Source organism: Schistocerca americana, chromosome 1, assembly GCF_021461395.2.
Source record: "Schistocerca americana isolate TAMUIC-IGC-003095 chromosome 1, iqSchAmer2.1, whole genome shotgun sequence".
NCBI lineage: Eukaryota > Metazoa > Arthropoda > Insecta > Orthoptera > Acrididae > Schistocerca > Schistocerca americana.
Genome location: NC_060119.1, coordinates 706,014,395 through 706,027,652, shown reverse-complemented (window position 1 = coordinate 706,027,652; position 13,258 = coordinate 706,014,395). Strand labels below are relative to the sequence as shown.

General features: G+C 43.3%; 1 protein-coding gene across 1 annotated transcript in view; it reads left to right on the top strand.

The window, feature by feature from the left end:
• The window catches only part of LOC124544986 (venom protease-like), a 206,513-nt gene that overhangs the window by 151,897 nt on the left and 41,358 nt on the right, over window positions 1–13,258 (top strand). The window contains exon 2 of the mRNA XM_047123746.1: window positions 8,129–8,211. Within this exon, the coding sequence (XP_046979702.1) occupies window positions 8,148–8,211 (64 nt within the window). The 5' untranslated portion in view covers window positions 8,129–8,147. The remainder of the gene's footprint in view (window positions 1–8,128; window positions 8,212–13,258) is intronic.

Genomic DNA, 13,258 nt, shown 5'->3' with positions numbered 1-13,258 from the left:
CCACTAATTGATCACCCCTTTCCTGTTCCACTCGCGAATGGCACGTGGGAAGAATGATTGTCGGTAAGCCCCTTTACTAACCCTGTGATGAGAGAACTCTGACGGCACAACAGTATATCACGGACATCGGAGTGGATGAGGCAGTGCGGAGAGTATTGAAATTTAGTCTAGGACAATGGAGCAATGACTGGTGATCAGGAACTGTACGCTACCACCTCTCCTTCATATACCGGCCAAATTCTTGTAGTGATAATTTCACCCACCACCGGGATGAAACCATACTTTCCATCAAGTCAAGTGCCACCGCACAGGCGTGAGCTAGCGACCTCGGCTACAGAAACGGTTCATGAAAGAAATAGAAAGATGGGAACCCTCTGCCGCCACACAGCCCACTCTATCATACACCACACAGAGATCGCAGCGCTCGTTGCCGACGTGCACCGAATCACCATCAGCAGTGCGGCACGCCCTCCGCTCCCGCTGATGCTGTGCAGATGCACCCATGTCAGCCAAGAATTCTCAGCGCAGTGTTACAATCTCAACCGCAGAAGCTGGCAATTGCAAGAAGAGTTAAGCCCTGTTTCCACGGCATATAATCACGTATTTTACTTTCGATAAAAGGACTGTTCCGTTTACTTTGTTTAATGTGCCGCTGAGGGTCGAGTTTATCCCAATATTCAGCGGGCAGGCGGCCAACTTTATCCGTTCCAGTATTTTAGTTATTTCTGCATTGAATACGATATGATTAAGCGTGATCTTTGTATGGATGTAAGTGGACTGTGGAAAAGGAGGAGGAGAAGGAAGCAGTAGAAGCACTAGAGGTGTGGATATGAAGAACCTGGACTGAAATAAAATCCAATAAACAAATACTGAACGAAATTAAAGAGAGCAGGACATTGCTTAAGATAACGCAGTTAAGAAAACTTTACCAGAACTCTGTATTGCAAAGTGTTGTCAGTGGAATGAACTGCAGCACTTTTAGAACCAAATTAAAAAGACGGTGAGAGTAATAAGGGGTGATACATCAGCAAGGCATGGCTTTTAATGACTAATTACCTCAGACCGGAGCAAACCTTGGTAGGATGCGTTATCCACATCAGTTAATACACTCATAGGACAACAATATGACGATCGTTGCCAAAGCTAGCGGACAGAAGTGCGTGGTCATGCATACCACTGGCGCAGCCCAGCTGTTGGTTTACTCGTAGTGCACTGGTGACACCTAGGTAAGTACATTTACTCTCCAACGTAACCGTGCGTCATAAAAAAAAAAAAAAAAAAAAAAAAAAAAAAAAAAAAAAAAAAAAAAAAAAAAAAAAAAACCAACAACAACAACAAAAGAACAGCATGTTGTGTTTGGTGTCGATCTACACAAGGCCCTACATGATTCGTTTAGGAGGGAGTAACACCGGCGTTGTGCCAGAAACAAAACAGTGTTCAAGGATTGGAAGCTGCGCTGCATTACTGTCGCGCCGGGAGTGTGCCGTCGACGGCGAGGACATTAGAGACGTACATCTAGCAGGACGAAAGTTGGATGAAAAGGCGGAGGGGACTTGAGGAGCAAAAATCGAGTGTGGAATTGTTTTAAAAACCCTAAAATTCGATTTAATTGATTTGTGGAAACCATTCCAACACTGTACGAAGCGATTTAGGAAAGCGATAGAATCTGAATGGTCGGACAAAAATGTGAGTGCAGCTCCTTCCAAACGTGAATCCATGCTGTTAACCATAGCTCACCTCTCTCAGACGCTCAAGTTGCGTTTTCTGAGAAGTTCCCCATGTACATGGAAAGTACTCGTGCTCGGCCAGCTAGAACCGCGGGTTGTGTCTGCTACACAGCCCGCCAAAGTCATTTACCTGTGAAACTCTGTTTGTGTACCGTCGATGCTTGAAGGTCGACGACTCTAAACATTTCGTGCAGAACTTGAGAAAAGAGGAAACAAGAAATGCATTCACAGCTGCGCATGCCGGCAACCTACAACTGTAGAATAGGATGGTAACATCGAAGACTTGTGCAGGACTGGGACTCGAACCCGGATTTCCCGCTTGTCACGAACGGTCGCCTTAACCATTTCGGCTATCCGCGCACGGAGTCCCGGTCCGGTACAAATTTTTGACGGTGTCATTCCATTTTACAGTTGGAAGCTGCCCGAATGCGCATTTGCCAATACATTTCCTGTATTTTAGAACATCGGTAGTCGCCGAAGTGCCATGCCTGCTCGAAGGAACTTTGCATAGTACTTCTTACAAACACAGGCATTGCGATATTGTAAAAATGTAATCATTTCCTTGAAACAGTTCACGTTAAGGCATGCAGTACTTACAGACTCATACTTCCCAAAGTAGCAGTTACTGTGTTGTCGTACATCCCTCCTTTTGTCGCCATTGAAGTGTAAATGTGGAATTTCAGTGAAGTGATTAAAACAAAGCGGAATGGAACAGTACGCGCACATGGCAAGAACAACATGCGGACATGCTCCGACCTTATGGGTATAACATCACCGCAGTAGTCCAGTTCCAAAAGTCAAAGTAATGGATGACATTCTCCAGGTCTTTGCAAAGAGCTGTTACAATCCGTCTCTGTTTTACTCACTTCATTCAAACTCTGCATCTACATGATAAGTAAGGGAAAGCCAAAAATAAAAGATATTTACAAGTTTATATATATACACTCCTGGAAATTGAAATAAGAACACCGTGAATTCATTGTCCCAGGAAGGGGAAACTTTATTGACACATTCCTGGGGTCAGATACATCACATGATCACACTGACAGAACCACAGGCACATAGACACAGGCAACAGAGCATGCACAATGTCGGCACTAGTACAGTGTATATCCACATTTCGCAGCAATGCAGGCTGCTATTCTCCCATGGAGACGATCGTAGAGATGCTGGATGTAGTCCTGTGGAACGGCTTGCCATGCCATTTCCACCTGGCGCCTCAGTTGGACCAGCGTTCGTGCTGGACGTGCAGACCGCGTGAGACGACGCTTCATCCAGTCCCAAACATGCTCAATGGGGGACAGATCCGGAGATCTTGCTGGCCAGGGTAGTTGACTTACACCTTCTAGAGCACGTTGGGTGGCACGGGATACATGCGGACGTGCATTGTCCTGTTGGAACAGCAAGTTCCCTTGCCGGTCTAGGAATGGTAGAACGATGGGTTCGATAACGGTTTGGATGTACCGTGCACTGTTCAGTGTCCCCTCGACGATCACCAGTAGTGTACGGCCAGTGTAGGAGATCGCTCCCCACACCATGATGCCGGGTGTTGGCCCTGTGTGCCTCGGTCGTATGCAGTCCTCATTGTGGCGCTCACCTGCACGGCGCCAAACACGCATACGACCATCATTGGCACCAAGGCAGAAGCGACTCTCATCGCTGAAGACAACACGTCTCCATTCGTCCCTTCATTCACGCCTGTCGCGACACCACTGGAGGCGGGCTGCACGATGTTGGGGTGTGAGCGGAAGACGGCCTAACGGTGTGCGGGACCGTAGCCCAGCTTCATGGAGACGGTTGCGAATGGTCCTCGCCGATACCCCAGGAGCAACAGTGTCCCTAATTTGTTGGGAAGTGGCGGTGCGGTCCCCTACGGCACTGCGTAGGATCCTACGGTCTTGGCGTGCATCCGTGCGTCGCTGCGGTCCGGTCCCAGGTCGACGGGCACGTGCACCTTCCGCCGACCACTGGCGACAACATCGATGTACTGTGGAGACCTCACGCCCCACGTGTTGAGCAATTCGGCGGTACGTCCACCCGGCCTCCCGCATGCCCACTATACGCCCTCGCTCAAAGTCCGTCAACTGCACATACGGTTCACGTCCACGCTGTCGCGGCATGCTACCAGTGTTAAAGACTGCGATGGAGCTCCGTATGCCACGGCAAACTGGCTGACACTGACGGCGGCGGTGCACAAATGCTGCGCAGCTAGCGCCATTCGACGGCCAACACCGCGGTTCCTGGTGTGTCCGCTGTGCCGTGCGTGTGATCATTGCTTGTACAGCCCTCTCGCAGTGTCCGGAGCAAGTATGGTGGGTCTGACACACCGGTGTCAATGTGTTCTTTTTTCCATTTCCAGGAGTATATATATATATATATATATATATATATATATATATATATATATATATATATATATATAACATTAAATTGTAATGTTATGTCAAGAATGGAAGCAGATGACCGTAAGGAAAGAAGAAATTTAACTCGGATAAATGGTTAACTTTTTTCTAAATAATACCTCGTTTATGATTGAATCTGCTGGTCACAATTGATTGTGCCACGCTGTTTTCTCAGCGACTTCTGCGTCTACGGTCTTCAGACTAATTAACATTTAGTCATCGATTGCACCCAAGTGCAGAATTGTATTGATAACTGATCTTGCTGGGTGGTGCTACCGACAAATCTCCTTGTTGTAAAATTATTTTTATTCGGGTTTACTCGTTCGAAGTCTGTTAGTTTCCTTGCCAGTGTCAGTATAGGGGGCGCAGTAATTGTGACACTTCTCTTGTATTCGTGAGAATTGCGAGGAAACTGCAGCCTAGACAAAGTTTCCTTTGTTCCCTCAGTCATTTCAGTCGAGTCCTATAGTAGTTCTTGGTATACACCTTCCTTCCGACTCTAATGGAGTCAGTGTGGTAATTATACTAAATTCTGATAACACTTATTTTAGAGGAGTCAGTTTATATATGATATTCAACATCAAAGTTTTTAAAATTAAATATTTAAAGTCCCACATCCTGGATTCGCCTCAAGTGAATATCGAAAATTACGAAAAACCTAAACGAGAGCAGCAGGACAGGGAGCTGCAGTTTCTCTGAATCGCTGTTTTCTCTTGTTCTCTCTCGACTCAAATATAGCTGGGATCGCTGCGATGGCCGATATTTATCAGATGTGGATCGGCCGATTACATACCTTGTCTCATGTCACGGAATGCGCGGTCCCTCCCGCCGGAGGTTCGAGTCCTCCCTCGGGCATGGGTGTGTGTGTTGTTCTTAGTTTAAGTTACTTTAAGTAGTGTGCAAGTCTAGGGACCGATGACGTAAGCAGTTTGGTCCCTTAGCATTTCACACACGTTTGAACATTTTGCCATTCACTGTCTCACGAATGGAGTAGGTCAGAAGGCCGGTAGCACTGAAAGGTGTCACAAGCTTAACTTAAAAGTGTGCGGACAGATGGGACGCGTGAGCCGGAATAGACAAAAAGGATTCATTTAAATGAAATATTTACAGCTAGTAAAGTTCCGTGGCGACTTATAGCAACAAGCGCCAAGCGAATCGGGACAGGTAGCATGAACATATGGCAGCGATAGTGTGTTGGCACGTGAGACGTGTTAACAAAGAGGACTTCAGCGTTAGCCGGTCAGTTACGTCGTCAGTGACTTATCCCAGAACAGACTGTTAAAGTAGGGTGCAGACCTGAAAGCGCTTGCACTGTGTTGCGAACGAAGGGGTGAAATGAAAAAAATAATTTGCAAATCTTCGTAAGTTGGCTTAAAAAAGTCCATATCTTCATTAGCTGGCTTACATTCGTTCTCAGGCTATAAATTAGCTCAAGTTTACGGTTTCTTTCATTAATTTAATTAGATCTCATTCAACATGATGTTTTTCGCTCTCTTCCTCTTGAGTTTAAGTGAGTTTATGCAGGCTGACTTATCACTTAGGAGACTCATTAATTAAGGATGAACCGTGCTCAAATTGCAGATCCTTCCTTTAAGTTACTTCCAACTCTTTTAGAAGGAAACCACAGAGTATCCCTCCCTCCCCGCCAGTCTTGTCGCTCAGCCATGGCCCAATGATCAGTACCGTTTACGTCTTTGCCCTCAAACGCAGATTCATGCGCCTGACAGGTAGGCTGCCCTGCGCATCAATGTCTGGAGTGGTCTATTATATACGCGTGTGTACCCGGTCGTTAATTCGCAGCGAAACGTTTTGACCGATTTTTTCTTTTTTTTCTTTGTATTCATACCAAACATTGAAATTTCGAAGTTTCAGCCCCGTTATTTGCTCAGCATAATGTATCAAGGGCGTGTCGTGGTCCAAGAAGAGACCCCGCTGCCGCTGTCTACGATCAGGGAAGCTATGTCTCCCGCGAGACGCTGCTGTCGGTGACGGTGGACGTGGCGCAATTTCCTCAGCAACTATATTTTTGAAATTAATTTCAGACAGATTAGACGTCATGCTTACCATCTAAACCTTCCCGCTTATTCCCACAAACCGACCCAGAAGATCTGGGGAGAAAAGCTAAAACGATAACACGTACAGGGTATGAGACTTGCAACTTCATGCCAGAAGAAACACATTGGTGTCCAGAGGAACAACGTAAATATTCAGAAATGAATTAAATACACTGAAATGAGATGAATGGATCGACGAGGATGAAATCTACGACTATGGAAAGACATGAAATCATAACGGCGCAAACTGTTCAGATGTGCTGAACTTGTAATGAACACTTTGCTGACGACTGAAAATTTGTGTCGGACTGGAATTCGAACCTGGATTTCCTGTGTTTCGCGAACAGCTGTCATAAACACTATCTGGGTACAATACTAGGTTTGACTCAAACTGATTGTCGCTGATGTTTGGGGCTTCCGGTCACGCCGTTTTAGGACCACGTGATTTGAACGTAATCCTGCTTCAGTTCATGTAGGGCTGAAAGAAGTGGCTGAAAGGAGACATTTTGCTTTGAAATAAAGTACAGTGTCACATGGATTTACAAGTTATTCAAGATAAAAGCCTTCACTGTTATCCTCGCCTACTTACCCCGACAAACATATATACAAAAGGGATCTGGTGCCACAGCGAAGGTTCAAAGAGGAGAAATTTTTTTAAAGAAATACAAGCGAGAGTAAGAACAGGGATTATTGCCTCGTCGATGACGAGGTTATTAGAGACAAAACTCCAGCTCAGATCCGATATGGAAGGAACAGGAAATCAGCCAGACCATTTTCAGACGAGCCATCCTGGCAGTACTGGATGTGTCCTGAAGAAACCACAGAAAATTTAAATCTGGATCGTTGGATGTGGGTTATGCGACTCCTCGGAAGGTGCAGAAACCGCAGATGTTTGTGAATAAATACCAAGAAATTATCAGATCGTAAAAGAAGAAAATAAGATGTACTCTAAGAAACGTATAAAAATTTTGGTAAACACATCTCTTAGGTTCAATTACTGTCACTTGTAGTTCTGAAAGTGAACGTAAGAAGACAGTAACATTTAATAGAACTGATATGTTGAAATATAACTCATTTTAGTGAATCAGAATGTGTATTATTCAATGGTGTAAGTCACGATAAATTGTCTGGTAACAGTAATAAAGCTGTAAGGGAACCATTGAAGCTGAATTGAATCAAGCGGAGGAGACTGAGAGGCATGGTCTTACGAAATTTGGAAGAATCTGCTTGTAAGAACTCAGCTGAACCACACTACTGTGAATAAGGTTACTTCATTAATTCTCCAGTTCACCGAACATCTGTGTGTTGACTTTAGGTAGGAGCCAGTGGTAAGCATAGTAATTAATCATTGAATTTTCGTTTGCACCATGCTCACCCCATGAAGAAATAACAGTTTTCTCCACAGACACAGATAAAATATATTTCGTGCACTTTTAAGGAATTAGCTCAGCATATATTGAAATTATGTTGGGAAACTGAGATACTTGGGTGGCCAGGCTCTGATTTGAACCGTGCTCCATGCTGTACAAATCGGCTACGAAGGACAGACTCCGACCTAAGTAGGGAGTTTAAAATATGCGCAACATTCATTTGTTCAGGACCCAGCGAAAGCTTTCTCTCGTAATATCTATAAGTTCAGTGCAGATTTCCTTCTTTGTCTTCTTTACACAATTAGAAATTGCTGTTCAATAACTGAACTTACGTTACGACACGATATACACCTATCTATAAGATCCGATATACTCCCCAAGACGGCAGATCCTACTGCTTGTGTAGCACATGACGTTAATCAATGTGCTTCGTTATTGGGATAACTGATGCCTGCTAGTTTTCAGTTCATTAACGCCCTCTGAAACTCTTTACTACAATATGTTATAGACTTCTGATTTGTACTGTTTTTCTGCTTTCAAGACTGTGTTTGCTGATATTGTTGTTTCTGTTATAGGTCTGTCGAGAGGAGAACAATGGTTTTGCAGAGGGCTGCTCTGACTCTCCTGCTGGCTGTACTTCTTGCTGCGAAATCAGAAGGTACTTAGACATGTAGGGAGCTGTCAATATAATTATTGTAATAATTCCTACTGTTCTTTGCAATTATACTTCCCATCATAGGATAATTCAGCCGTTGTCGAGGAGGAAGGCTCACTTTAAGCAAGATAAACGAAATGAACGCCACTTCTATAAATAACAGCGTTCGAAACACGATGCGGTCACTTATGTTTTCTTTAAGACTATTGAACGAGGGCTGTATACTGATCCTACCCGCTCATCTTACTGAACCAATTCTGTACTTTGGACATAGAAGTTATAACACTAACTGGCCGTGAAACAAGCTAATGCTACCCTCTGAGAGGATTTAGAAGATTGACCCCGCGAGTGTCTAATGGACAAAGGTATCGGACTATAATTTTGAATATGTTGAATTTAACAGAAAAAACTAAACGTACTTTAACCTTGGGAGTTAATGAAAGTGGTAAAATCATAAGTGAATGAAAAAAAATGAACGGTCGCCAGCCCAATTAGGCACATGAATTTGGAAATATATGTTTAAGGAAACTTAATATTGGTTATTGAAGTTACTTGCATTAATATTTCCCTTTGAATGGCACACAGGATACAAACTGACACAGTGCACTCTGAACTGCGTGTAGCAGCGGTTACCAATAACGCACACACCAGTAATTATAGAAGGCAAATTTGACCAAGCTACACTCAAGACATCACTTAACCAGATACTGAAATGTTACTGCATGAAGTGCAGAACTAAATTTGGACATGAGGGGCTTCTATCTTAACTGACATGAAAAAACAAATAAAGATAAAAAATGGCTCTGAGCACTACGGGACTCAACATCTTAGGTCATAAGTCCCCTAGAACTTAGAACTACTTAAACCTAACTAACTTAAGGACATCACACACACCCATGCCCGAGGCAGGATTCGAACCTGCGACCGGAGCAGTCCCGCGGTTCCGGACTGCAGCGCCAGGACCGCTAGACCATCGCGGCCGGCAAAGATAAATAATATCATAAATACACTGTTTAGACTCCTCTACATATATCATTTTCCTTAGCAGCAGTAATAGTTCAATTTTCTAATAAGTGGAAAATATGATGGAGACCGATAAACTAGTATATTTTCACTAGTTAAGATCTATGATTATTCTAATGGAAAAGACTAAGTCAAACATAGCTAATCATTCACTTCACTTGGTGTAGTTCGTAATTTACTTTGCAAGACAATAAAATTCAACACTGAGCTTAATTAACTTCAAAAAAGGAACCATTCATGATATAAATCAAAACCACACTATTTCTAAAATGAGCTTAACTTATTTGCCTTTTTCTAACCTGTGAAGCAGGGATGTTAGACAATAATATTTACATAATCTTACACTATATGCCTAAAAAACTATATTTTGTAATAAACTAATGGTACTTTAGCAAAACCCTATCTAACTTTACTTCTGTGGTTTTAACTTTAACTCTCACTACTCCTGTTGCATTAGAGTAAAATTCATTTTTAAACACTTCAATGCCTGAATTGTTCATTTAAATCAGGATACTCAGTTTTAGCAGCACTTAGGTGAGGACCTTGCATAGGTTCATGTTCAGAATAGAAAATATGGTTCCGGACACAAGCTTGTGTTTGTGATTATTATTAAAACCACACACAGATTAATTGGTCCATGTCCATATACATTACTGAATGTATAAAGTTAGTGAAGCAGTGGTGAAGATTGGTAACAAGCGACATGGCGGCTGAATGTACTCACGGCTCTCGATGTTCTAATGCTCTATAAATCTCTTCTTGCCGAGAATACCAAATAATAGCTAGATCCACATCAGAGGCAAACCCTTTACAAAGCAGCTTCCAATTGCCTCTCTTGGCACCGTCGAAGTGTACCGTGCTACGGCTAGCCACATACTGCCTACAGTTTACACCAAGGAGCAGCTCAGTTCGACCATCAAAACCACCTTTTACATCGCGCCATGCCAGTTCCGTTGCGGAGGGACTTACCTACATCTGTTATATATTACAAATACAAGTGTCCTAAGCATAAACCAGCTTTCAATAAGCATTTTCTTTTCATGAACATACACCTATTATAATAATTTATCATTTTAACAAATCATTTTCCTTTTTCATATATACATTATAAAGCTCTAATTTTCCTGCCACAAAACAAGGGCTTTAAATAACAAAGAATACGCGCTTCATAATTGAAGATACACAGTTACATGATATAAACCTACTTCTAATCGATATATGTGTTACAAAGTCTTTGCTAAATTAACATTTCATTCCTTTTATTACTGTTGAATTCTTAGATAGTAAAGTATGTTTACACATTTTCCTGAATGGATTGGGCTCTTGTTGGTGTCGAATAAAGAGGTTGTTGCATCAGTACGGTACGGATTTCCGATAACAATCTGCATTCAGTAATTTTTGAGACGCCCTTGAAATTATGGCCGTTCCAGATATTTGTGTGATTTGTACAACAACGCTGTCGTAACCCGACGTCAGTCGCTACATACTTGTTCTGAATCTCATAATCAGATTGGAGACGACGTGGGAGTTTAGGTTATGTGCCTCTAGCACAAGAGTGGCCACGTGAAGGGGTGAGACGGCGACAGGGTTAGGCTAAGAATGTTTAGTTCTCTGGAGACTAGAATATCAGGCTAAGGAGGCAGATATGGTATTAATAAGGAACTGAGGCCATGGGTTGACATCGGCTTTTAAAGCTTTTTCAAGTGTGTAGATGAACTTGCTGAAGAGCACAAATACTGATTTATCATTTGAGTCCCACTAAGTGTAAAACACAAACGAGGCTTGTAGCGTCACACTGTTATTAAATGCTCCAACCAACTACCTACAACTCTGTTAGGAGTAGGATGCACTCAGTAACGTCTGGAGATGATACTGAAACCATGAATCATGAAAGGAGTTAGTTTATATTGATCTGATCGAACCCTTCATTTACACGTCAAAATTGAAGTGACAACCGGAAATAGGTACAAATAGGCAAATCCACAGTCTACGTACGCACATAAGCAAGTTTTAAAAGTCTGTTTTAGCGTAAAAGCGTAATTGGGTATAATTCTCAGTGAGATAATTCCTGCTGTCGGCTGGTGGCCATCTGAGGCGCTGGTTTCGGTGGGCGTCAGGGTCGACGTTTGCTGCTGGAACTCTGCCCTGCTTGTCGAGTGGAGGCCTCTACAGTGCGTCCTAGACATGTTGCGACAAACTTTGAGGGGTTGTAGAAGGTGTCTTGAGGAACAAATAGAGGATAGCAACCAGTGTCCGGAAACGTCATCCAACGTCGCTACAGAGCGCCGAAGTTAGAGGCGCCGGCGCTGGCGCTTCCCCTTCGGCAGCAAACGTGACTTTGTACGCCGACAGACAACACGCGGAACGTCTCGCAATGTTGTTTGCTATTCGCTGATCGCGACTGGTTGCTACAATCGCCAGTGGAGAAGATAGTGCGACTACCTGCAGCGTACACACACTTTTTTTCTATGAATGCGATGCTCTGTTGCCTCGGTAGATGATGGTTTCACATATAGTTTTCCACTTGCTGTTTATTTTTCTCCTGTATGCCGAAAACATTGGACCATATGAGATTTTAGAGGTTTCCAAGAGGGTTGTCACAGAGGCAACAAAATATCGCATTCATAGGAAACAATGACACTGTACGTAGCAGCTAGCTACATCTTTTCCAGTGGCGGTCACGGCAATCAGTTGCGATCACTGAAAAACAAACAACATTGAGAGACGTTCTGCCTACGGTCCGTCAGTGTAAAATGCCACCTTTGCTGCCGAAGGTGTGGTCCAGTGGCAGGCGCCGGTGCCTACAATTTTGATGCTCTGCGGTGTCGTTGTATGACGTTTCTGGATACGGGTTCCTATCCTCGATTTGTTCCGCAAAACACCCTCTACTACTCGATGAAGTATTCGGAGTATTTCTGGGATACCCAGTACGAACTGCGTTTGGGCCTTATTGCTTACAGATATTGCCTGATTGTGTCGCCTTTTGCGTTCAATATGCAGTCAGCGAGCGTGAAATCAGCAATTTTCTAATGCTTATGATCTCATATCGAAGAGTCGAAAGCGATTGGCATTGTATGTCTCCATGTAAGTTACAACGCTTATTACTATTATTAGTACTTAGATGAATTCTTTTTTATTTTTCTGGCAAACCTTCATGACTCGGTCATTACACTGCGACCAAATACTCAGTCTTCAGGCCACGAGTGGCCTACCGTGACCATCCGACAGCCGTGTCATCCTCCGTGGAGGATGCGGATAGGAGGGGCGTGGGGTCAGCACACCGCTCTCTAGACCAAATACAGTATACTGATTATTAGTATTACAACAAACGCTTACTAGCGAACAATCAAAGAAGTCACTACCTGTTAGTCGTTGATACGTGACAGATCTTACGGTTTTAGGTCGAATAATAAGGTACGGCTACGATCCAATTTCCCAAAAGAAGCAAAATGGGTGCTTATATCATTGCTCTCTGATATTTGTGCTTCGCAGTTTGATTGTAAATGGAGATCCACCACCCGCAGCGAGCAACTTGTTACTAATATCCAATAAAGAAAAATTTAATCATAGTGTACACGTTTCCAAGAGCTTTCCCAGACTATTTTTTTGAAATTTATTTGCGTACACTTCCAGATAGTCAGTATCCGACAAAAAACCCAACCCTCGTCACACTACTGTAGTTTATTCCTGAGAGTTTCAAAGTCGCAGTGAGTACAAAACTCTTACATCTGCACTTAACTGATGCGTGATAGTTTGTAACAGATCTGTGAAGGGCGTGAGATGAAACAGCGTCTCTCGAGATATCTCTGGACTGCCTATTGACAACCCTGCGTTTAGATTTTCTGGCGATGTTGATAACTGCCTTGAGGAGTGCTGAGGTGAGAAGTGAAATAACCTCACAAGATCATCTTCACCTCACATCGAGTTTGGTGATTTTAATACCGAACCACCCTCCTACTGTCTGAAGAAACAGAAACATTTGTCCAAGCAAAATAATTATGTCTTTTACAACTACCGAAACTCTCCA